The sequence below is a fragment of the Bos indicus genome, chromosome 19, assembly GCF_029378745.1.
Source record: "Bos indicus isolate NIAB-ARS_2022 breed Sahiwal x Tharparkar chromosome 19, NIAB-ARS_B.indTharparkar_mat_pri_1.0, whole genome shotgun sequence".
Classification (NCBI taxonomy): Eukaryota; Metazoa; Chordata; class Mammalia; order Artiodactyla; family Bovidae; genus Bos; species Bos indicus.
Window position 1 is genome coordinate 53,262,672 of NC_091778.1, and position 25,445 is coordinate 53,288,116.

The following is a 25,445-nucleotide window of genomic DNA, read 5'->3' on the forward strand; positions in this document are numbered from 1 at the left end:
CTGAAATAATGAAGCTGATACACTAGTAAATGAACTTCCTTCCATAACAAAACTCAATACTATTTAAATGAAGACAGTAACATACAGATTTTCAACAACATAACACTCACCGTGTCCAGCATCCCATCAACAATTACCAGACGTAAGTAAAAGCTGGAAAATGTGATCCATATACAAAAGAAAATCAATCCAGACAAACAGACCCAGAAATGACAGTGATGATGGAAATAACAGACAAGAGTTTTAAAACAATATGAAATTAATTTGTTCAAGGATTTAGAGGAAAATATGAACACAAAGAAGAGAGAAATAATAAATTACAAAAGAGACCCAAGTAGAATTTCTAGAAAAGAAAAACAAAATATCAAAACGAAAACTATTAATATATTGTGTGCTGTGCTTAGTGGCTCAGTCGTGTCAGACTCTTTGTGACCCCATGGACTGTAGCCCACTAGGCTCCTCGGTCCATGAGGATTCTCCAGGCAAGAATACTGGAGTGGATTGCCATGCCCTCCTCCAGGGGATCTTCCCAACCCAGGGGTGAAAGCCAGGTCTCCCACACTGCAGGCAGATTCTTTACCATCTGAGTCACCAGAGGTGGGAATTCCCTGGCAGCTCAGTGGTTAGGATGCAGGGGTGCTTCCAATGCAGAGGGCACAGGTTCAACCGCTGGTTAGGGAACTAAGCTCCCATAAGCTGTTCAGTATGGCCAAAAAAAGTGGAGGCGTGCGGACAACTACATTGGGTGGGTTTAACAACATATCAGATGCTTCAAAATAACAGACCGATAGAACTTGAAGAACTTGATAGAACTTGAAGATAGAACTGAAATAAAAATGATCCAAATTAAAACAAAGAGGAGGAAAAAAGGTATGAGTGGGGAGAAAGCCTCATGGGCCAATATGAAGGATCTAAGATAAATGTAATTGGAACTCTGGAAGACTGAGCTGTAGTATTATAGTTTTCACCAAATCAAGAATCTCAGGGGACTACAAGCAGGCTAATCACAAAGAAAACTACACCAACGAACATCATAATCAAACTGCTAAATTCCAAAGGTAAAAAGAAAAATCTGAAAACTAGCAGGAGAGAAAAAGACACATTTTACATCCTGGGGAACAAAAACAAGACTAGAGCACACTTCTCATCAGGAACAAGGCAGGCCTGACCACAACAGAACATCTCCAAAGTGCTGAAGAAGAAACGTCAACCCAGAACTCTACATCCAGTGAAAACATCCTTCAAAAATCATGATGAAATAAAGACAGTTCCACACAAATAAAAGCTGAAAAAATGTACTGCCAGGGCACGCTCTTGAGACAGTGGAAAAATGATAGCAGACTCAAACTCAGAACTACACAAAGCAATGAAGGCTGGGGACCGAAAACAAGTAAATATAAAAGATGCTCTCCATTTTCCAATTTCATTAAAAGATAATTGATTATTTTTTAAAACATAGTAACAACGTAGTCCAGGGTTTATAACATGTATAAGTAAACTGTGTGCGTGAACAGCAGAAGGATGGGGGACAGAAGCACCTAGTGTCAGGTTCTTAAACACACACGTGAAGAGGTGCGCTTTACTTGAGGCACAATGCAGTAAGTTAGAGATGTAACATTGCAAACCTCAGAACCAGCACCAAAAAATAAAACAGAGATATAGCCAATAGGCCCACAGAGGACATATCATAAGGATAATCATTTTTTAGATAACAGTAAAATAACTATGCAGAAGGATTCAATAATTAAGTACAGGAAAATATAAATTTTTATAAATATAATTCTACTGATCCCTATCTCCCACTCCGTCCTTAATTGTGTACCTTTCCATATATTTCTACATAGATAAGCATTTATTTTTATATGTGTGTGTGTATATATATATATAAAATAGCTTCTTAAAAACACAAATAGGATCATACCAAATAGTCTGTTCAATCAATGTCTTGGTTTTTTTTTTTTTAAATATGTGTGTGGGGTTTAGTTTAATAACACATCTTAGAAACCTTCCCATAACAGCACACACAGAATTATTTCACTGTGTGTACCAGCTGCATGGAAGTCTAGTATATCACCAAAAGTTAATTAATCAGTTCTCTATTGATGGATATTAGGTTATTTGCAGGCACTCAATAAATACAGACCAAGTGAATAAATGCTGTAATGAATATTCTTGTAGAAAATTGGGATAATCTTAAAATGCCAGATTTTCACATTTGCTTGATTTACTATTCCTAAATTTAAAATAGGCTCATAATTTCATAAGACAATTCCATAAAGTTATGCCATTTAAAATGAAGAAAAAATAACCTATAGAATCAACCAATCTAATTAGCATGAAATTCTTCTCAAAGAAAAAAATGTCAAATATTGTCAGGGACATTCTGGCATTTCTCACATATACTCATTTAAGTGAAAATGTATTTAGTTAAGTGAAAACTATCAGCAATTTTAATAAGGTAAAAAACAGATCATAAAGTAGGATCCACTGTCTCAAAGTTAAACAGTAACGTACAACACTGATAGGGCACCAGGGACTGACGTCCTGGACAGCGTGCAATAAACAAGGGCAGAGCGAGGGGCTCCCGGGCATCACGTTCCTTCCCCACAGCAGGACCAGGTGAATGTGAGGGAGGTGGGCAAGGTGTAAGAAGAATAAGTCAATCTCCAGGCTCGCTTCTGGCACCTGGAATTCTGGAGTGCATCTGAGGGAGACACAACACAGGGAACCCAACGCGGCTCAGGGCATCACTCCATACCCTGTATTGCAGGACCCAAACAAACCCAGGAAGGCAGAGCTGATGAGGTACCCAAAACCAAGATTCAAAAGAATCTGAAGCAAACCAGAACTCACACAGGGACCTGAGCTCTAGAACTTAGTAACAAAAGCTGAGGCTGTGTGAGAGCAGGGAGTCACTGAACAGAGTAAAGGAGGCACGGATCAGCACTGGAGACAAAGGACCAAATGTAGGTCACAGGAAATGCGGCCCAGACACAGTTCCAAAGTCCAGCCGTCAGAGCCAGGCTTCAGGTCAGCCCCCAAATCCCACTCCCAGTGAGGCCCTCAGGGAGCTGAAGCACTTTCTACTTGACTCATTATTCCTGGAACCCAGGACAGTGCTAGGCCAGTGAGTCCACCCATGGGAAGGCAGCACAGAGCAGGAGTCAGGGATGTTACCAGCAGCAAAAGGCTGTGCGGCAAGCATCTGTCCAGAGAATTTCCCACTGCGGTGTCTGTTAAACCCAGCAGTTTGCCTCATAGGCCACATAATGCAGAAATAAAGCATTTCATCTTCAGAGCACCTTTACTAGAAAGAAGGGAACAGTAATGACCTCAACTTCCCGGTCTGACTTGGTAGATTCTGAGAATTGTTTTTATGAGAATATTCATTCTGAATGAAATGAACTTGATGTCAGGAAAAAAATGTGTGAGCTATTATTGAAACCCTAATGTTGCCATGATGGCTTGCAAGAATCACTTCATTTTCTGTAGTGTTCACAAACAGTGATTTATGGGACATATGTCATAAAGTCTAGTTTTTTTACAAACTACATTTACCGGAACCTCACATAAACACATTCAGGTAGAGCATGGATCTTAGAGGAGAGCTCCCTCAGGAGCTCAGGAGAGGGGCCAGGGTTGGTACAAAACGTTTTTAAAACAGAAAGGGAGCTAAGTCTGCCTAGTTTGGCGCTCCTCTTAGGATGGCAGTCACCTGAACCACTGGTGCCCCTTACCAACTGATGAGAACAGCAGGCGTAGCTCTCTGTCTGGATGCGCAATTTCCACTTCTTTTCTTCCAGTCAATCACATGCAACACTGCACCACCAACAGGAGGCGATGGCTCCTTAGCAGCTGCGCAGTGAGGAGCAGGTGGGCAGAAACCACAGCCGTGCAGGCTGCCCCTTAAACACTGAGCTCAGCTGTGAGCCCCTCAGTCCTCCCACCTCACCAATCGGATCACATTTAATCCTTGTAACACACCACCACGAGGTAGGCAGCCTTAGACCCACTTTACAAAGCAAAACACTAAGATCTACACCAAGAACAGAGAGCTAGAAGAGGAACCAGCTTGGGCCAAGGTCACTCTGACACCAAAGTCCATTCTCTTAGATAAAACCTCCACTGCCTGTTCAATTTTTAGAAGTCCACCAAAATTTTCTGAGTCTCCATAACGTGGGACTTTAACCCAATGAGAAATCTCACCCAAGCCTGTCCTGCCAATGGGATGAGAAGCAAGGCAGAAGCCCAGCTCCACAGTTGTCACACTGGGGCCTGGACTCCTGGCTCAGCTCCTCAGCAGTTCAGGAATTCTACGGGGTTGCCTGCCCCCTCTAAGTGGCCTTGGCTCACTCAGGTAACAACAGATGCCTGCCAGGGGTGTTGTCAGGAATAAGTAAACTAGATCCATGTGGGAAAAAATGCTCAGAAACTGTAAAGCCATAAAGTGGGAGCAGCATAGCTTCTGCCCTCACTACCGCCCCTTCCTGGCCTCTTTCTGCCACCTTCTGTCTCTCCCTCTGTGGGCTCCTCTGCCTTCAAACATTTGTTTGCTGCTGCCCCTACTTCTCTCCTCCCAAACCCCTGCTCTGTGACCACTGCCTCACTCTACCCCCACCTCCTTGACAACTATTCACCAGAAGTTCAGCTTCCACAAAATTTTCTATTCAACCGAGTCATCACTCACAAAAGACACTAAGGGCTCTAGCTCTGTCATGCAACAAGTATTTATGAAGTCTGTGCTGCGTAACAGACCCTCCCTGGTACACACATTCATTAGCTTTCCTCCAGAAGCACGCTGTTGTCTGATTTCACCTTATGTTACTAACCTCTTGGTTCGAGATTTATAGTAACAACAAAAAATTTTTAAAAAACCAAAACCAATTAAATCTGAAGATATCACTGCAAATGCATGTTTAGCTTAACACAAGTAGAGATGTTACATACAGAAATGTTTACAGATGTGTGTATACACACAGGGGTCAGTATATGCACATGTATCTCTTTGCTCTGTGACCTGAGAGGACCTAAAGGTAGCGACACCCCAGCAGCCACGAACACACCCAGCACCCAGATCTTGGTCTCTAACCCCATCCTCCAATAACAGGAACCAGGGCTCCTTGGAAAAACACCTGAATTTAGAACCGAGGCAGGAAATGTACAAGATGAGCCTGGAGCATCCCGTGCTCCACAAAGTAAATTAGGTGCTTTAAAAAAAAAAGGTCCACCACGGTGGGACTTTGTCAAAGCAGTGCGGGAGCCACCTGAAAGACTTCACTGGCCAAAGATGGAGCAACAAAATACAGTAGTGGATTATAACCCAGAGGACAAAATAAATATCTATGAGTCCATACTGATATTAAGTAAATGATTGAACAGATTAATAAATGGGGAAGAATAGATAAGTCTCCCATACAGAAAAATTCCAGTTAATGTATGCCCTTAGGGAGGTGGAGCACAACTCTCCTCCCCTTTTAAGTGTGGGCTGGGCACACTAAATTCCTTCCAAAGAGAGCAGGATGAGGGTGGGGAGGGGATATCAAGTGGAGACACCTGACTAACAGGACATCAGCCCATATCAAAGTCATATCAACAGTAATGAGTCATGCTGAGTGCATGGACCTCTGATGTGATATGAGGCGAAAGGCACTTTCCCTCTGTGATCTTCCTCTCCAAAACCTATAACCCCAGTTTTATCATAAGAAAAACATCAAACAAATTCCCACAGAGGGACAGTCTACCAAATCCCTGACCAGTACTGCTATAAACTGTCAACGTCACCCAAAACTAGGAAAAGTCTGAGAGACCACCATGACATTCCGTCGTCACATTTCCTTGGACCCTAAGGAAATGTGATGACGAAATGTAATGTGGCATCGTGGGTGGGATCCTGGAGCAGAAAGAAGATAACAGGTAAAAACAGGAAATCCAAATAAATTACAGAAAGACTTTAGTTGATAATAATGTATCAATGTTGATTCATTAGTTATGACAAACAGAAACAGGTACAAAGTTCTAAGGGTAAAAGAAGAACCATGCAAGGAAACACCAAACTGAACAGAATTCACTGGGCACAGCTCATCACCAACACCCTTGGGCACAGGGACAAGGGGTGCAGTGGGGATGGATGAAGGCCAGACACCAAGGGGACCAGAGGCTGGGAACCACTGATGCACCGCTTTCAATATTTCCCATTGAAACATTCTTTAAGGAAAACTTTCTCCAAGTTCCACAGCCAGATACACACTCTTCCCCTCCTGAATGCTGGTAATGGCTCATTCCTCTCCCTCCTGTTAATACATCCAGCTGGAACCAGCAAGCCATTCTGTGGCCTCCTGTAACCAATCAATGGCCAAGTGTGATCAAGCCTTGTTCCAGGGAGAACTGGGGCTGCCTAGGTGTCTCACTGGCATCTCCCTAGCTCCAGTCATGGCCAGCTCCTCCCTGCTTCCACCTTCCCCTCCTCAGGAGGCTTCTGACCTATTTCCCCTCCCTTACACACACTTATACACCCACATATGTATATACACGTTCCCTGGTGGCTCCGTTGGTAAAGAGTCTGTCTGCAGTGCAGGAGACCTGGGTTCAATCCCTGGGTCAGGAAGATCTCCTGGAGAAGGAAATGACAGCCTACTCCAGTATTCTTGCCTGAAGAACAGCTGCCAGGAGGAGCTACCCGATGCCCGAGGTCAGGGGCGGCGGCCGAGAGGAGCAACCCCACGTCCACAGAGCGGTGGCTGCGCAGGCGCAGGAGGGCCAAGAGGAGCTACTCCACATTCAAGGTCAGGAGGGGTGGTGGTCAGGATACCCCTCGTCCAAGGTAATGAGCAGTGGCTGCAGTTTGCTGGAGCAGCCGTGAAGAGATACCCCACATACAAGGTAAGAGAAACCCAAGTAAGATGGCAGGTGTGGCGAGAGGGCATCAGAGGGCAGACAAACTGAAACCATACTCACAGAAAACTAGTCAATCTAATCAAGCTAGGACCACAGCCTTGTCTAACTCAATGAAACTAAGCCGTGCCCGTGGGGCCACCCAAGACAGGCGGGTCATGGTGGAGACGTCTGACAGAATGTGGTCCACTGGAGAAGGGAATGGCAAACCACTTCAGTATTCTTGCCTTGAGAACCCCATGAACAGTATGAAAAGGCAAAATGATAGGATACTGAAAGAGGAACTCCCCAGGTCGGTAGGTGCCCAATATGCTACTGGAGATCAGTGGAGAAATAACTCCAGAAAGAATGAATGGATGGAGCCAAAGCAAAAACAATACCCAGTTGTGGATGTGACTGGTGATAGAAGCAAGGTCTGATGCTGTAAAGAGCAATATTGCATAGGAACCTGGAATGTCAGGTCCACGAATCAAGGCAAATTGGAAGTGGTTAAACAGGAGATGGCAAGAGTGAACGTCGACATTCTAGGAATCAGCAAACTAAAATGGACTGGAATGGGTGATTTTAACTGAGATGACCATTATATCTACTACTGCGGGCAGGAATCCCTTAGAAGAAATGGAGTAGCCATCATGGTTGACAAAAGAGTCCAAAATGTAGTACTTGGATGTAATTTCAAAAATGACAGAATGACCTCTGTTCATTTCGAAGGCAAACCATTCAATATCACAGTAATCCAAGTCTATGCCCCAACCAGTAATGGTGAAGAAGCTGAATGGTTCTATGAAGACCTACAAGACCTTTTATAACTAACACCCAAAAAAGATGTCCTTTTCATTATAGGGGACTGGAATGCAAAAGTAGGAAGTCAAGAAACACCTGGAGTAACAGGCAAATTTGGCCTTGGAATACAAAATGAAGCAGGCCAAAGGCTAATAGAGTTTTGCCAAGAGAATGCACTGGTCATAGCAAACACCCTCTTCCAACAACACAAGAGAAGACTCTACACATGGACATCACCAGATGGTCAGCACCGAAATCAGACTGATTATATTCTTTGCAGCCAAAGATGGAGAAGCTCTATACAGTCAGCAAAAACAAGACCGGGAGCTGACTGTGGCTCAGATCATGAACTTCTTATTGCCAAATTCAGACTTAAATTGAAGAAAGTATGGAAAACCACTAGACCATTCAGGTATGACCTAAATCAAATCCCTTATGATTATACAGTGGAAGTGAGAAATAGATTTAAGGGACTAAATCTGATAGGTAGAGTGCCTGATGAACTATGGACAGAGGTTCGTAACATAGTACAGGAGACAGGGATCAAGACCATCCCCATTGAAAAGAAATGCAAAAAGCAAAATGGCTGTCTGGGGAGGCCTTACAAATAGCTGTGAAAAGAAGAGAAGCAAAAAGCAAAGGAGAAAAGCAAAGATATAAGCATCTGAATGCAGAGTTCCAAAGAGCAGCAAGAAGAGCTAATAAAGCCTTCCTCAGCGATAAATGCAAAGAAATAGAGGAAAACAACACAATGGGAAAGACTAGAGATCTCTTCAAGAAAATTAGACATACCAAGGGAACATTTCATGCAAAGATGGGCTCAATAAAGGAGAGAAATGGTATGGACCTAACAGAAGAAGAAGATATTAAAAAGAGGTGGCAAGAACACACAGAAGAACTGTACAAAAAAAGATCTTCATGACCAAGATAATCACGATGGTGTGATCACTCACCTAGAGCCAGACATCCTGGAATGTGAAGTCAAGTGGGCCTTAGAAAGCATCGCTACGAACAAAGCTAGTGGAGGTGATGGAATTCCCGTTGAGCTATTTCAAAGCCTGAAAGATGATGATCACTCACCTAGAGCCAGACATCCTGGAATGTGAAGTCAAGTGGGCCTTAGAAAGCATCGCTACGAACAAAGCTAGTGGAGGTGATGGAATTCCAGTTGAGCTATTTCAAAGCCTGAAAGATGATGCTGTGGAAGTGCTGCACTCAATATGCCAGCAAATTTGGAAAACTTAGCAGTGGCCACAGGACTGGAAAAGGTCAGTTTTCATTCCAATCCCAAAGAAAGGCAATGCCAAAGAATGCTCAAACTACCGCACAATTGCACTCATCTCACACGCTAGTAAAGTAATGCTCAAAATTCTCCAAGCCAGGCTTCAGCAATACATGAACCGTGAACTTCCAGTTGTTCAAGCTGGTTTTAGAAAAGGCAGAGGAACGAGAGATCAAATTGCCAACATCCACTGGATCATCAAAAAAGCAAGAGAGTTCCAGAAAAACATCTATTTCTGCTTCATTGACTATGCCAAAGCCTTTGACTGTGTGGATCACAATAAACTGTGGAAAATTCTGAAAGAGATGGGAACACCAGACCACCTGACCTGCCTCTTGAGAAACCTGTATGCAGGTCAGGAAGCAACAGTTAGAACTGGACATGGAACAACAAACTGGTTCCAAATAGGAAAAGGAGTACGTCAAGGCTGTATATTGTCACCCTGCATATTTAACTTCTATGCAGAGTACATCATGGGAAATGCTGGGCTGGAGGAAGCACAAGCTGGAATCAAGATTGCCAGGAGAAATATCAATAACCTCAGATATGCAGATGACACCACCCTTATGGCAGAAAGTAAAGAGGACCTAAAAAGCCTCTTGATGAAGGTGAAAGAGGAGAGTGAAAATGTTGGCTTAAAACTCAACATTCAGAAAACGAAGATCATGGCATCTGGTCCTATCACTTCATGGGAAGTAGATGGGGAAACAGTGGAAACAGTGTCAGACATTATTTTTCTGGGCTCCAAAATCACTGCAGATGGTGACTGCAGCCATGAAATTAAAAGACACTTATTCCTTGGAAGGAAAGTTATGGCCAACCTAGATAGCATATTGAAAAGCAGAGACATTACTTTGTCAACAAAGGTCCATCTAGTCAAGGCTATGGTTTTTCCAGTGGTCATGTATGGATGTGAGTGTTGGACTGTGAAGAAAGCTGAATGCCAAAGAAATGATGCTTTTGAATTGTGGTGTTGGAGAAGACTCTTGAGAGTCCCTTGGACTGCAAGGAGATCCAACCAGTCCATTCTAAAGGAGATCAGTCCTGGGTGTTCTTTGGAAGGAATGATGCTAAAGCTGAAACTCCAGTACTTTGGCCACCTCATGCGAAGAGTTGACTCATTGGAAAAAACTCTGATGCTGGGAGGGATTGGGGGCAGGAGGAGAAGGGGACGACAGAGGATGAGATGGCTGGATGGCATCACCGACTCAATGGACGTGAGTTTGAGTGAACTCTGGGAGATGGTGATGGACAGGGAGGCCTGGCGTGCTGCGATTCGTGGGGTCGCAAAGAGTCGGACACAACTGAGCGACTGAACTGAACTGATGTATATACACACACATATATACATATACACTCACATACCTACACAAGCATACACATAAACACACACAAACTCACTCCCCTCCTCCACTCTAACATTTCTAATATGCAATCCTGATCATGTCACCACCCTGCTTTAAAACTGTCCTTAATAGTCCTTAAGACAAAACCCAAATTCCCAAGGCCTTACAAAGCTTGTCAAGACCTGTCCTGCTCGTCTCTCCACTATCATGGGTCTCCCAGCACTTCTCTCTGCAGTCTTTGCTCCATTTACCTGTTCTCAGCAATTATTCAGTGAGCACCTGCCACCAATCAGTCTCTACATGAGAAGCTGGAGATACTGCACAAACAAGACACAGTCTCTGTCCTAATGACATGACCCATGTCAGAAGATGACAAAGCAGCTAGGGCTGCAGTGGGAGCTGGGGCATGGTCTTGGGGAGGATGGAGCAAAGCGATATCCAAAGACAGGCTCTCTCCCCTCCCCACCTCGACACACCTCTGCCCTCCCTCCTGCCCTCTCCCTTCTTTCCTTTCTCCTCTCTTTCAGGTACTGCGGGCCTTCCAGGAGGCGTTCTCCCCACTCTGCAGGCAGCCACCACCACCCCAACCCCTCTTCCCCACTAAACTGGTAAACTCCCTAAAAGCAGGAGCTATTCACCAATGAATCACCAACACCTAGCACTGTATCCGGCACATGCTGCTGCTGCTGCTGCTAAGTCGCTTCAGCCGTGTCCAACTCTTAGCAACCCCATGGACTGCAGCCTACCAGGCTCCTCCATCCATGGGATTTTCCAGGCAAGAGTACTGGAGTGGGGTGCCACTGTCTTCTCCAATCCGGCACATAGAGGCCCTTAATAAATATTTGCTGAATCACTGAATTATTTAAACCAGTTTTGGAGACTTTACCACGCTTGCCCCTCCCTGCATCCTCATGACCTGACCTGCACACACGTCCCCCGCCTGCATCAGGGACCCCCTACTGCACACAAAGCAGGGCTCAGCCCACCCAGTACCGTGGACATACAGACACCACCTAAATGTCTAGCAAGCAGGAGTCCTTAAATCACTACTTTGTTACTCAAGTGCGGATACATAATTACTGTGTTTTTACTTAACATTGTAAAAGGATGCCTTTTTCTCTAATAAGATAAAATTCCTCAAGGGGCCACACCCACCTCTTCTGTCTCCTCAGATCCCACACTACCCCAGGCTCAGTGCCATGTATGTAAATGGTACAAAGCGCTCGTAAGAACAATATTTCCCCACAAAACACTGAGAAGCCCTGTAGGTTGCTTTTGGATAGCACACACTGGTAGTTGGGATTTGTGCATTTCTGTATATACAGTTTGCCTCCAACAATACTGTAAGTGAATATTAACCTCTCCGTTAATAAGTGTGCTTCCCCAAGTGCCATGGGTTAGCAAACTCCCCTCTGTGCATTCCAGCCAACAAATGACTCAGGAAGGATGAAGGAGCCAGGTTCTCACCGCTCGGAAGGAAGTAACAAGCCTGTTAAGAGGGACAGAGGAGACGGGGTCCAGTGATAATCACCTCTGTACATCACAGTATGATGCCAGCGGTAAGAAAGCAATAAATCCAGACAGACATGGATGCCTCCACCAGCATCTCTGCTGAGGTGGCCCACAAACAATGGCACATCAGTAGCCATTCCAGACCTGGTGCCAGGTATCACATCTGAATTCTGTTTTCCACCAAAAGGAACTGAGGATCATTGGAGAAAAGGCTAATTCCAGGGCTGAGGCAGGGAAAATACACGATGACCCTGGAACATCTCATTGTGCCAAAAAGCTAAGGAATGTTCAAGCCTGGTACATCCAAGGCCACGGATGACAATGTGAAGAGGCCTTGCTAGGCAAGAAAATAAGCAATGACAGGGATGGGCCAAGTGAACAACATTAATAAGGTTGGGACCAAGCAACAAGGTGTGCTTTCTGATACAACGCTCGGGAAAAAGCACGACTTCAGCAGCATCCTCACACAAAATGTGTAACATGAATCTGAGTACTGGGAAACATCAGGACATTCCACAATGGAATAGGAAACCTGAGAATGTTCCACAAAATATCTGCCTGTATTCTTTTAAAATGTCAAGGTCACCAAAGTCAGAGACAGAAAGTAGGATGGTGGTTACCAGGTGCTGGGGGAGGAGGAGGGAGACTTAGTGTTTAATGGGGACAGAGCTTCAGTTTGGGCAGATGAGAAAGGTCTGGAGATGGACGCTGGTGATGGCTGAACAATGTAGTTAATAACTATAGCCTTAAAAATGGTTTAAATTATGAACTTCATATTATATATATTTTATGACAATAAAAAAATAAAATATTTTTTTTTTAATTTTTTAAAAAAGGTCAAGGAACTCTAAGAAAGCCTAAGAAACTCCTTTAGATTAAAGGAGGCTTTCTGCTTTATTGACTATACCAAAGCCTTTGACTGTGTGGATCACAATAAACTATGGAAAATTCTGAAAGAGATGGGAATACCAGACCACCTGACATGCCTCTTGAGAAACCTGTATGCAGGTCAGGAAGCAACAGTTAGAACTGGACATGGAACAACAGACTGGTTCCACATAGGAAAAGGAATACGTCAAGGCTGTATATTGTCACCCTGCTTATTTAACTTATGTGCAGAGTACATCATGAGAAACGCTGGGCTGGATGAAGCACAAGCTGGAATCAAGATTACCGGGAGAAACATCGATAACCTCAGATATGCAGATGACACCACCCTTATGGCACACTTCATGGGAAAGAGATGGGGAAACAGTGGAAACAGTGTCAGACTTTATTTTGGGGGGCTCCAAAATCACTGCAGATGGTGACTGCAGCCATGAAATTAAAAGACGCTTACTCCTTGGAAGAAAAGTTATGACCAACCTAGATACCATATTCAAAAGCAGAGACGTTACTTTGCCAACAAAGGTCCGTCTAGTCAAGGCTATGGTTTTTCCAGTGGTCATGTATGGATGTGAGAGTTGGACTGTGAAGAAAGCTGAATGCCAAAGAATTGATGCTTTTGAACTGTGGTGTTGGAGAAGACTCTTGAGAGTCCCTTGGACTACAAGGAGATCCAACCAGTCCATTCTAAAGATCAGCCCTGGGTGTTCTTTGGAAGGAATGATGCTAAAGCTGAAACTCCAGTACTTTGGCCACCTCATGCGAAGAGTTGACTGATTGGAAAAGACTCTGATGCTGGGAGGGATTGGGGGCAGGAGGAGAAGGGGACGACAGAGGGTGAGATGGCTGGATGGCATCACTGACTCAATGGACATGAGTCTGAGTGAACTCCGGGAGTTGGTGATGGACAGGGAGGCCTGGCATGCTGCGGTCCATGGGGTTGCAAAGAGTCAGACACGACTGAGCGACTGAACTGAACTGAACTGAAGAAGAAGTAAAGAGCCTCTTGATGAAAGTGAAAGAGGAGAGTGAAAAAGTTGGCTTAAAGCTCAACATTCAGAAAACTAAGATCATGGCATCCGGTTCCATCATTTCATGGGAAATAGATGGGGAAACAATGGAAATAGTGGCTGACTTCATTTTTCTGGGCTCCAAAATCACTGCAGATGGTGATGGCAGCCATGAAATTAAAAGACGCTTACTCCTTGGAAGGAAAGTTATGACCAACATAGACAGCATATTAAAAAGCAGAGACATTACTTTGTTAACAAAGGTCCGTCTGAGCGACTGAGCTGAAACAGACGAGACTTCTTAGGCAGTGCATGAACCTGGATGCGGGAGGGCAGAATGGCTGATAAAGGAGCAAACCAGCCACAGCATTTCAACGTGAACTGGATTAGTAATAGCAGTATATCAAGGACAAATGTTCTGAGTTTTACAACTGTTCTATGTTTACGTAAGATGATGTCCTTTGTTCTTAGGAGACACACACAGTAAGGCATAAAAGAGCACTGTCTCCAAGTAAGTCATGTCCAACCCCCTGCAAGCCCATGGACTGCAGCACGCCAGGCTTCCCTGTCTTTCACCATCTCCCAGAGTTTGCTCAAACTCATGTCCACTGAATCGGTAATGCCATCCAACCATCTCATCCTCTGTCGTCCCCTTCTCCTCCTATCTTCTATCTTTCCCAACTTACTCTTTAATAATTTGGGGGAAAGAATTACATATTCTCATTTATAAGTAGAGAAGAGTAAATGAGGCAAGATGTAAAAACTGGTGAATCTGGGTAAGGTACACTGGAATTCATTACACTATTCTTGTGATTTTTCTGTGTGAAATTATATAAAAAAAAAAAAAAGCTAGTCGCAATAATCCACCTGGAAAGCACACCTGTCGCTGGCTGTCTCTCCTCACCTGTCTCCCCTTCTGTTTTAAAGGCACAACCTTCTCTGCAGAGTTGAATGTACTGGGCAAGTTTAAGGTTCAAGAACATGATTAAAGCATTAACATATCATGCCATATATTTACTGGAATGGCCTTTTCTATGCATTTAACTAGACTTACAAAAAGAAAATAGTATCCACCTTGAGCTCTACGAAAACAAGCATGGTGGATGCTCAAAGCACTTTAATGGCTTCTGAACAAAAAGAAGAGAGAGTCAGACACCTGGAGGACACCCTCTATATATAAGCCACATGGATTTTGTTAGAACTCTAGCTTTAGAACTCCACAAGGTGATAATGAGGCAGAAACATCCTCATCCGTTTCAGGAAACTTCCACAGCACAGCATGTTGTTCAAAATGGAAAATGGCACATTTTTTAAAGCAGGTGAAAAAATATCTATGTAGATGTCCCTTTGGAGCTCCTGAGTCTCACATGACAAATGCCGATAGAAAGCTTATACACTTCAAATGCAAAGTGAGAGAGTGACTGACAAAGCAGCAGGGCCCGCCCTGTCCTCCACCCCTTCCTCCCCCAGCCCCGGTGGCTCTCACCTGGATTACCCTGCTCCCCTCCCCAGCTGGTGATCCCACCTTCACCGTAACCCCTCTCCAAACCCTCCACTCCACCCACAGTCAAAAAGACCTTTCAAAACACAAATCTATGTCCGACATTCCCTTGCTTAAATCCTTAAGCAGCTCCTATCACCAAATAGGTCAACAGTGAGTTTAATGCTGGGTCAACCTAACTGATTTATAGGTTTCAAAAGTGCAGTTCAATGCAAATGATTTACTTATTTAAATACACTCAAGGAGGCCATGGCCTCCTCCCCTGTAAATACACCCAACACGTATTATAATCTGGTATTGACATCTGTCTGTCCCACCAGACACCAAGGTATGGTACAGCACACTGAGTGAGTAGTAAACCTCCACTGAGCTGGAGTGAAGGTTTCTACCCTCTACCACCTACCTCCCCTCACCCCCTGGATCCATTCTCCTCCCCTCACAGAATGAAGCCATCCTGGGTGGGTGGCAGTGTGTCTCCCTGCAGGACACGATCTAGAAGTCTGGGGCAACAGGAGGCCCTAACCCTGCCCAAAGGACTAGACGTAAGACAGACGCCTTCACAGTCGCAAAGGCCCTCCACAAGCTCAGAGGATGGAAAGAGGGTCCCAGACCCCTTTCAAGTCTGTCACCTGATTTCTGGTCAAGCTTGCTATTTTTGGCCAACCATCTAATACCTCACACCTTCTTCCTAGTTTAAGTTTGATGCCCACTTTAACTAAACTAAGAAGTCTCAAACATTTGATAACAGGACATCTAACTACTCTTAAAGAGCTTTTTATATGAGTAACACTTATCAGTATTTTCAATCTTAGAGGCTAAAACCAAAAAAAAAAAGAATAATACATTTCCTTGTTAATTTATTTAAAAATTATACTTATTACATTTTCAATAAATATTTATATGAAAAATAACTATATTTTCAAAAAATTGTTAGACAAGTGACATTGTTTTCTGAACATCTCTTTAATGTCAGCCTTAATAGAAAACAGCTGACCTCTCACATGCTACACTCAATCCGTTGTGATATGTTGTTCTACATATGTGAGAAAAATATGGACTAAAAAAGAAATATAGTTGGAAAGGACAGGAGTATCAGAATAGCCAATAATTGGACATATTCTTCTTTGATATTATGTCAAAACTCAGTATTTGGTAGTTTCTTAAAGGTCTACTGCAATCTATCTGAACAGAATAGAAAATGTAATCTATCCAAAACCACAGCCATGACTTTTTACACTCTATTATGTTAAAATCCATTGGCCCAACTTTGGATCTTTTACCCATGGATGATTTTATAATATCATGAATCAGTCACTTGAAAATATTGGTTCACTGAATTATGCAGATGTTCCAAGTGTGAAACACATTTCATTCTACAATATAAAAGCAAACTGTATTCATTAACACCCCCATCACCTCATCAGAAACATCTTCACATACTGGGAAGCTGGGCACCGCACAGTGGCCAATACAGGTGTTCTGCAACTCTCATTCTCACTTGAGAGCTTAAATCTTACCACTGGCAACAAATAAAGTGAAGCTAACTCAATTTATCTTTGAGAAACTATCTGCCAGAACCCAAGCCTGACCGGCCTGCCAGCCTCCTCCAGGTACAGCTTGCGTTCCGGGAAGGGCTGCGGCTGGCGGCCCCAGCAACCACAGATGCTCTTCCTCCAACAACCACACCTAGGATCAAAGAGGTGTGTGCTAAAGAGCCAAGACTTAAGAAAACTAATCATTTTAATGCCTTATGAAGGGCATTCTGAAGTGAAACTGGAAGCTTTTTTTACTGTGAGTGCACGGTGATGAAGAAAACAATAACCACCAGCCCAGTCTGACACCACCGTCTGGATTCGCACTCAGGCACCAGCAGTTTCACCCACCATCACCTCTGCACCATCAATGCCCCTGTCAACATGAGGAAAAGACCAATAGGCCAACAATGATGAGTGGTGCTTCAGGTACCCAGGCAAGCGCACCGTGAGAACAGCTGGGCTGTGTCATCAGCATCGCCATCCGTTACTGCTCTGGGGCTAGTGCACGGTCTGCATCCCCGCACCACCAGCCCCTCATCTTCCCCACGTTTTTGTTTCAGACTCCCTGGTCTCTGAACAGGAGGCTTCCAGTGGAGTGGAGGCACTGTGACACACTTTTGGTTGTTTCTTTTTACCTGGGCTTTGTTTCTCAGATTTCGCTTCTTCTGTTGGAGCCCTGAAATGATGTCCCTGCAGGCCAGCCTATTAATCAAGCCTCAGTTTCCTCATCAATCACATGGAGGTAACAATCCCTGCTATTGAGTCTTAAAAGACATAATCTGTGTGGAAGTCCTTTGTGAGTGATTCATTTTTTCACCAGTACTTTTTAAAAATAACTTTATTTTTTATTTATTCATTTACTTTGGCTGTTTTGGGCCTTCGTTGCTGCTTGGGCTTTTCTCTAGTTATGGAGCGCAGGTGGCTACTGTCTAGTTGCAGTGGGTGGGTTTCTCACTGCAGTGGCCTCTCGTTTTGGAGCACGGGCTCTACGGCACGTGGACCCAGTAGCTCCCACTTGTGTGCTCCAGAGCCCAGGCTCCATAGTTGTGGGGCTCGGGCTTGTGGCTCCATGGCATGTGGGATCTTTCCAGATCAGGAATCGAACCCGAATCTCCTGCATTGGCAGGCAGATTCTTCACCACTGAGCCACTAGGGAAGGCCCTCATCAGTACATTTTTACTGAAACGCTACTGTGTACCAAGCACCATCCTTTATGACAGTGGAGACAAGGTCTTTGCTTTATGATAAAAAGATAATTTCTGGGGATGGAGTATGAAGAAAAATATCAGAGACATAAAGAGAGATCCTGAGCCATTGGGGAGCTGCTTAAGATGGGGTGATCAGGGAAGGTCTCTGAGAAAGTGACCTAGACGCTGGCTACAAACCACAAGAAAGAGCCGACTGTGCAAAGGTGAGATGGAAGAGCATTCCAGGCCTTTCCATTCAAGAAGCAGAAAAGGCAGGCGGGACCAGATTATGAAGCTTTGTGAACCAGGGTGGCTTCTCTGTTCTACTCCAAGTACTAGGAAGCCAGGGAGAGGCCTAGTAAGGAAGTGACAGGATCTGATTTATACTTTAACAAGATCCCTCCGACCACTATGTGAAGAATAAGTTGTCAAAGTTCCCTGGTGGTCCAGTGGTTAAGAATCCACCTGCCAATGCAGGGGACATCAGTTCCATTCCTGGTCCAGAAGATTCCACGTGCTGCATCGCAATACTGAAGCCTGAATGCCTAGAGCCTGTGTGCCCCAACAAGAGAAGACATCACAATGAGAAGCCTGTGCACCGCAACAAAGAGTAGCCCCTGCTCATCACAGCCAGCCCTGCACACAGCAAAGAAGATCCAGTGCAACCAAAAATAAATGAAAAAAAAAAATTTTAAGAGTAAATTGTAGGGCAAGAGAAGACACAAGGAGACCAGTCAGGACATGATTCTAGCTGTCCAGATGAAACATGGTAATTGCCTGGACTGGGCTCACAGCAGTGGAGACAAAATGAGGTAGTCCAGTACAGAATACACTCTGGAGGCAAAGCTGACAGGTCCTACTGATGAAACGGATTGTACAAAGAGGAGAGGAAGAGGAAATAATTACGAATCTAATTACGAATAAATTCCAGATGTACAGGTTGAAACAGCTGAGTGGGTGGTGAAGGCAGTCTGTTGTGATGGAGAAAACCAAGGCAAAGCAGGCAGCCAGGTACCTGAGACAGGAGTCAAGGCATGTAGACGGCACGTAAAACCATGAGACTAGATGAGGTCAGCTAGCAAGGGGCATACAGAATAAAGAGATCTCCAAGGTCAAGTTCCCAGGTACTACACACTCTGCTGTCAACCACAAAGGAGTCTGAGGAGGACCAATTAGTGACCTCAGAGGAAAACCTGGAGTTTCAGGAAGACATAGATGCAAGTGAGGGAAAAGCTTTATGAAGGAGGGAGTGGTCCACCCTGGAATGCTGCCAAGAAGTTGAAAAGATAGAGACAGAGAAGTGACATTTAGGTTTAGCAACAAATAATCACCATGTAGAAGGACAGCCTGAGTGGCATGAAGGGAGTCTAAATGGAATAGATTGAGAGGATTCAAAGTGAGGAAACAGGGAGTAAGAAAGAGTTGTAAAGTATTACTACGTAGCCTTGCTCCAAAGACAACCTAAATATTTGACTGTCCACATAACAGTTTAATGTAATCTACTCAGCTTCCTCCATGGTTTATTCAAGTTTGGCTACAAAGCAAGGTGACTAAGTCTAAAGACTGGTTTGGGAAATGGTTTCATCATTTTATAGCTATATCTCTTGCACACTTGCAGGTACAGTGTGTCTGCTGATGGTTTTCTTTCAGAGCAGTAGCTCTCATGTTCCTGGACTCCATGCCACACATGCAAGGTAAAGATTCATCTGAGACCAATTATATCCACATGCCCACTTTCTAGAAAATGAACTCTGTGATAACGATGAAGTATCACAGTAAAACCCAAATGGGGGAGTTCTACACAAATCTGTTTTAGCCATAGGTCCGTGAATGATTCATTTTTGAACTGTAATTCATATGTCTAGTTATTTGAAAATCACAAATCAAAAATGCCATCGATGCATATACACATTTACTACACAAAGAAGTAACTAAAAAACCAACTTGATAATTTGATAATAACAGTACTGAACTAACAGTAACTTAGTAATTAAAATGCAACAATAGTGGCATCTGAAAACCAGAAATGATTTAACACCAAGATTGCAGGAATTCCAAATAAGAGTGTACTGTAATTCTGTGAGGATGCCAAATACTGAGCGGCAGAAAACTTGGAGTTGTTACTCAACTTTGGTAAAGTTGTCCATTTTAGGAACACTTAACAACTCCACTAAATAGGACACCAGCAAGAAACTGCTTATACATATACAGTAAAAGTATGTGGACTTGCCTGCGGATCACAGGAAAAAGCAATGATTGAGTCTGCATTTAGGGCAATCGATGGTGCACCAGAAGTGGTCTACATTGGTCCGCATATAGGACAACTGGACCCACACCTGCTGCTTTTTGACAACGCTGCACCATCAGACTGCTGGAGACCACCCCAGCACAGGGAAACAGTCTGGCCTGGATGCCCATGTGCTCAACAGTCCTAGAATCTTGAAATCACATATAGGTACCCCTTGGCCAGAGCCAGCCCCACAGATACACTGCTTCATGGTTTATAATATTTCAAGTCGTTCCAATATTTTAAAATTGGAAAACCTTACATTAAAAAAAAAGTTTTCCGGCTTCTCAAAGAAAAGAAAGAGAAAGGGAGACCTGGCCAGGCTCAGCTGCCCCTTGAGCTGCACCCTGTGCTCTTCGGAGCCCCACTGATCCCACCCTCCAGAAAGTCAGAAACGAGTCAAACCTCAGCTGCAATTTGTCTCTGAATCTGCACCATTATTCTCCTTCTACCTGGCTTTTTTATACTACCTCTCAACTCTCAGCATCATTTGGATTTGCACCCTTCGTCCCAGTAGAATGTACTGAAAAAGCCCCCTGAGGGTCTAACCAGGGAAAAGAGACTACAAGGATGGCCAGATGCCAAGTTCTCAGAAACAACTAAAAAGGTTAGCTGCTGATATTTTTTCTTTATTAAACAACTTGCAAAGGCTGGATACTTTCTCAGCTAGCTCTAAGTCACAATCTCAGTAACTACTCAGACTCCCAAAACTTTTCTTCCTCTTAATAACCTATGAGTAGCTTATCAGGGAATGTTGATCATTCACAAGTTGTTTTAAATAAAAGGTCAAAAATGAATCCATTAATCAGTTTTGAACAGTTTAAGTATGTTTTAAACCTGTTTAACAGTTTAGGAAAACTACATTTCAAAAGAAAAAAAAAAGCCCTTCAATTAGAATGAAAAAAGATTTCAGTTACTTTTTAGAATAAATCTTTTCATATATGGACAGCAACCACAAAAGCTTTAAACCACGTAATTAGTACTAAAGCGGAATAAGACAGACTTTATACAATCTTTTCCAATGACCATCTCTGTTACTCCCTAAACTACTTTTGGATGAAACAGATTTTCCTGACCTTTTGGGCATGCTCAGTAGCTCAGTCCTGTCTGACTGCAATCTCATGGGCTGTAGCCCACCAGGCTCCTCTGTCCACGGGATTTTCCAGGCAAGAATAATGGAGTGTCACTTCCTTCTCCAAACCTTTTGAAGGTACGCCAAATAACAACTGAAGCACTAGTTACTAGTGACTGAATAACTAAAATTACCATAAGGGTAATTGTATCTATGTTCAACATCATATACTGAAAACAACCATCTTATATAAGCATATCCATCAGCCCAGAGCAAGCACACTACATGATAATACCAACTACCCTTCTTAGGCTAAAAAGTTCAAATAAATAAAGACAGTCTTGAAGCAGAAAACAAAACACAAAAAGACAAATTATAAATATGTATGGGTGACAGAGTCCCACCCTTTTGCTCTGGAGACCAGGAAATAGATGGTGGTTGAACAAAATTGACTTTCTTTCCTAGCAGCCTGGGTCACTATCCACATTCCAACACCATAAGGAACCACTACTAGACCCAAGTTCCAACTCCTCATACTCTACTATTAGAGAAATTCTGCCTCCAAGTAATAGTAACAGGACATGACATAAAAGGAGCAAAGCCTAGATTCAAGACAAATTGCTTAGAAGGCTTTGGTAAAGTTCATTGTAACTTTAAAACAACTTTGCATTAATTTGTTACTAGCTGAACATTTGCCAGTAATCTTGTTTCCTAGCATACTATATTAGACTTCTGCATTCTACCTAGCTTGGACCAAAAAAAAAAGTAATCTAGCTACTAAAAGTAGACCTACCACGTGGGGACAAATATTACATCCCAAGTTGTCTTTCCTCTAAGTGTTAACAGTACTAAGTATATCCAAAAAAGCATGCAAATACTTGCAACGCTGTATTTTCTAACTTGTGTAACTTTCATTGTCTGAATTAGAACTTCCTTTGAATCTAATTAACACTATCCAGTGAATAACTACTAACCAAAACAACCTTTTCCATTTACAACCAAAACTGGAGTCTGAAATGATTTGTGCTTTTTAGTTGACCGGCAACATGTGTCTGGGAAAAAATATCGCCGCTCTATCAAGGACATACTTCTGGCTCTGAACTTTCTTGAAAAAACTACCCAGGTCCAAGGGGCGCAGGCGCTATCCACTTACCCGATCCTTCATCCTCCAGCTCTGAGCTAGGGATTTGGAGCCTTCGATTTTCTCACAGTGCCTCTTTTTCATAAAAGCCAAAGGCAGGTTCCAGTCTGTAAGGTCAGCTTCATCTTCCTCCCCGAGTCCCAAGAGAGGCGACTGCAGCATCTCGGACTCCATGAGCGGGGGAGGGGGTGGGGGAGTCCTGGGCAGCAAACGCTCGAGAACCTCCAGCCTTGAAAACTAGTGTGTACCAGAATGGGTGAAATAAGAAACAGAAAAGGGGGAAGAAGAAAAAGAAATGGGTGGAGAGAGTGTGGAGACCCTCACTCAGGCAAAGTCTGAGATTCTTCTAACTCTGCGCGGGAAGTCGGAGGGGGTGGCAAGAAGGGTGGGAAATGAGGGAACCAAGAGGCTCCGCACAGACACACACACGCCCCCAGTTCCCAAGCCACCGGCTGCTTCTGAGGGCGTCAGTTCCCAGAGGGGCTGCGAGCGGAGCTGTCAAAGGCGTGCGAGACTCCAGGCCTCACGATGACCCTGCTCTCGGCCTCCAACGTCTCAGCCGATCCGAGGACAGGCAGGCCGCCAGCTCTTGGTGCCGATTCGCCGACTGGGCTGAGGTCTTCGGCCGAGGGGATGAGGTTCAGAGCGCCTGAGGTCTCCTGCAGCCACTCTCAGCCCTGCGGGTCGCGCACTTGCCGGAGCTGCTGCAACCAGAGCCAGGACCGGCCCATCGTGCTCGCCCGCAGCCGGCTCCTCAGCCCTGGGTCCGCGCGGCCTGGCCGGTTCTGGCCTCCAGCCCTATGGCTCTCGCCCGTCTGAGAACGAGTCTTGAGAGACAGGCTACACAGAGCTGCGGAAAAGACGGGTAATGTGGGCTTATTGGGTTTGGGGAGTTTTGCCCTCTGGTTTCAAGCTACAGTGAAACTCCGCTCATCAGCACATCAAGGAGGACGCCATATTGCCAAGACCCAGCATGCAGCGCGATCTACGGCGTGGGTAACAAGCCAAACTTCTTCAGAGCGTTCCGGCCGCGCTTCCCAAGAGGCAACGAGAGAAGTCTCCGCCCCCCTGTTACCATCGTTACCACAATTCAGCTTGCTAGTTTATAGCTTTTCGTTCAATAGATGCGTCACATCAAAGTCAGTCCTATAAATGAAACTGTGTTAATTTAATTAATTTTGAAAAAATCTTTATTATTACGAGTAGACCTACATCCTTCTGAAATTAAAGGAATCGACCCCTTGTTTTTTCCAGATTTTGAAAAAGTAAAATTCTTCCGAAAGAATCATTGATAATATTACAAAGGAATATAGTATCGGACGCGCGGTTGGGAGGAGATGTACTATCCTCCACAGTATCAATCAGATTCTTTTTCTTTTTAAGGAACACTGAGCGAAAAAATTAATTTTGACAATTGTAATTTTTTGTTTAATCCATTTATTTTCTGAGCGGTTTATTCTTGTTTGAATGTAGCTTTACTTAAAAACAACTAAAAGCTATAGATCTCTACGCGTGGATCGCCTCCTGCACTACTTTATTGCTCTATTCCGTAAACATTCCGTGTTTACAGTGTGTGAGAGTGTGTCCATGCAAAGGGAATATAAACCCCAAGCAGCATGCAATGCCTGTCTTCAATAAACATAGTGCCTAGTGAGACACACATGTAACCATTAGATAAAGTATGGCGGGGGCGGGGGGGGGGGGGGCGGCGCGGCGGCGGTGCAGGAAGATTGGCAGGTAGGCTGGTCTTCCCCTCTGCATTTAGGCTTTGAGGTAAGGCCCACGTGTATCTGCGTCTCAACTGTATCACTTTCCATGCCTGTGACAACCTTGGTCCATTCCTTAACTAGTTCAGCCTCACTTTCTTCAACTATAATCTGGGTTAATATAATACCCACCTTGAAGGGTAAAATTAACCTGTGTAGGAGTCTGGTATATGGTGAGTGTCCAATACAATGCCAGCAATGATGGGTGTATACTAGAGGGAAATCCAGCAGCCCTGTGTGCTTTGTTAATCTAAAAGAATCAGGCTCTCAAAGAGACCCTCTTTCTCAGTATGGTTTCCTAGGGCTTTGACACGATGTCAAAGTCCATATCAAAATCCCGAGGGCAGTATTTCCCTGGCGGTCCAGTGGTTAAGATTTTGTCTTCCAATGGAGGGGGTGCAAGTTCAATCCATGGTTAGGGAGCTAAGAGTCACATGCCAAATGGCCAAAATACCAGAACATAAACAACAGAAACAATATTGTAACAAATTCAATAAAGACTTTAAAAATGGTCCACATAAAATAATAATAATAATAATTTTTTAAAGATAACTGATTTAACCAAAATCCAAACAGCATTTGTGTTCCTTTCAACATCTGAGTAAATAGTGCAATCCAAAATCATTCTCACCTAGCACATAGCAGGCATTTAATTAAAATTCTTGGATTAAAACATTACCATTCTAAACATTTGTTCAGTTATTACATCCTCATGAGCCCCATTCTCCCATGAAAACTCAAGGCAAATTCACCAGACACAATATCTTCCTTTTTCCTTGCTCTCAATGTTGGCAAAATGTCCCCCACTGTCATCAGCAGAGGCTTCAGGACTGCAGGGTCCTGAGAAGATCCCGCTCTCACCTAAGGGCAGTGTAACTCCAGCTCTGCCTGTCACCTGCAGCATACAACAGTGAAGGCCAAGGTCCCCAGGCACTCTTTCAGGAAGTCTCAGCTACAGGAGAGTGGCAGCATTAAGCCCATTCATTCCCAACTAGCCCTGTGACATGGGCATCAGTGAAAGTCACTCAGTCATGTCCGACTCTTTGCGACCCCATGGACTACAGTCCATGGAATTCTCCAGGCCAGAATATTGGAGTGGGTAGCCTTTCCATTTCTCCAGGGGATCTTCCCAACCCAGGCATTGAACCCAGGTCTCCTGCATTGCAGGCTGACTCTTTACAAGCTGAGCCACAAGGGAAGCCCAAGAATACTCTAAGTGGGTAGCTTATCCCTTCTCCAGCGGATCT

The 25,445-nt window shown here is 44.0% G+C and overlaps 1 protein-coding gene across 2 annotated transcripts in view; it reads right to left on the minus strand.

Moving 5' to 3' along the window:
- Positions 1 to 23,417, minus strand: part of RPTOR (regulatory associated protein of MTOR complex 1) — a 323,106-nt gene extending 299,689 nt beyond the window's left edge. For both annotated transcript variants that reach the window (XM_019981168.2, XM_019981167.2), the window contains exon 1: positions 22,445 to 23,417. In XM_019981168.2, the coding sequence (XP_019836727.2) occupies positions 22,445 to 22,606 (162 nt within the window). In that variant the 5' untranslated portion in view covers positions 22,607 to 23,417. The remainder of the gene's footprint in view (positions 1 to 22,444) is intronic.
- Between the last annotated feature and the right edge of the window lie 2,028 nt (positions 23,418 to 25,445).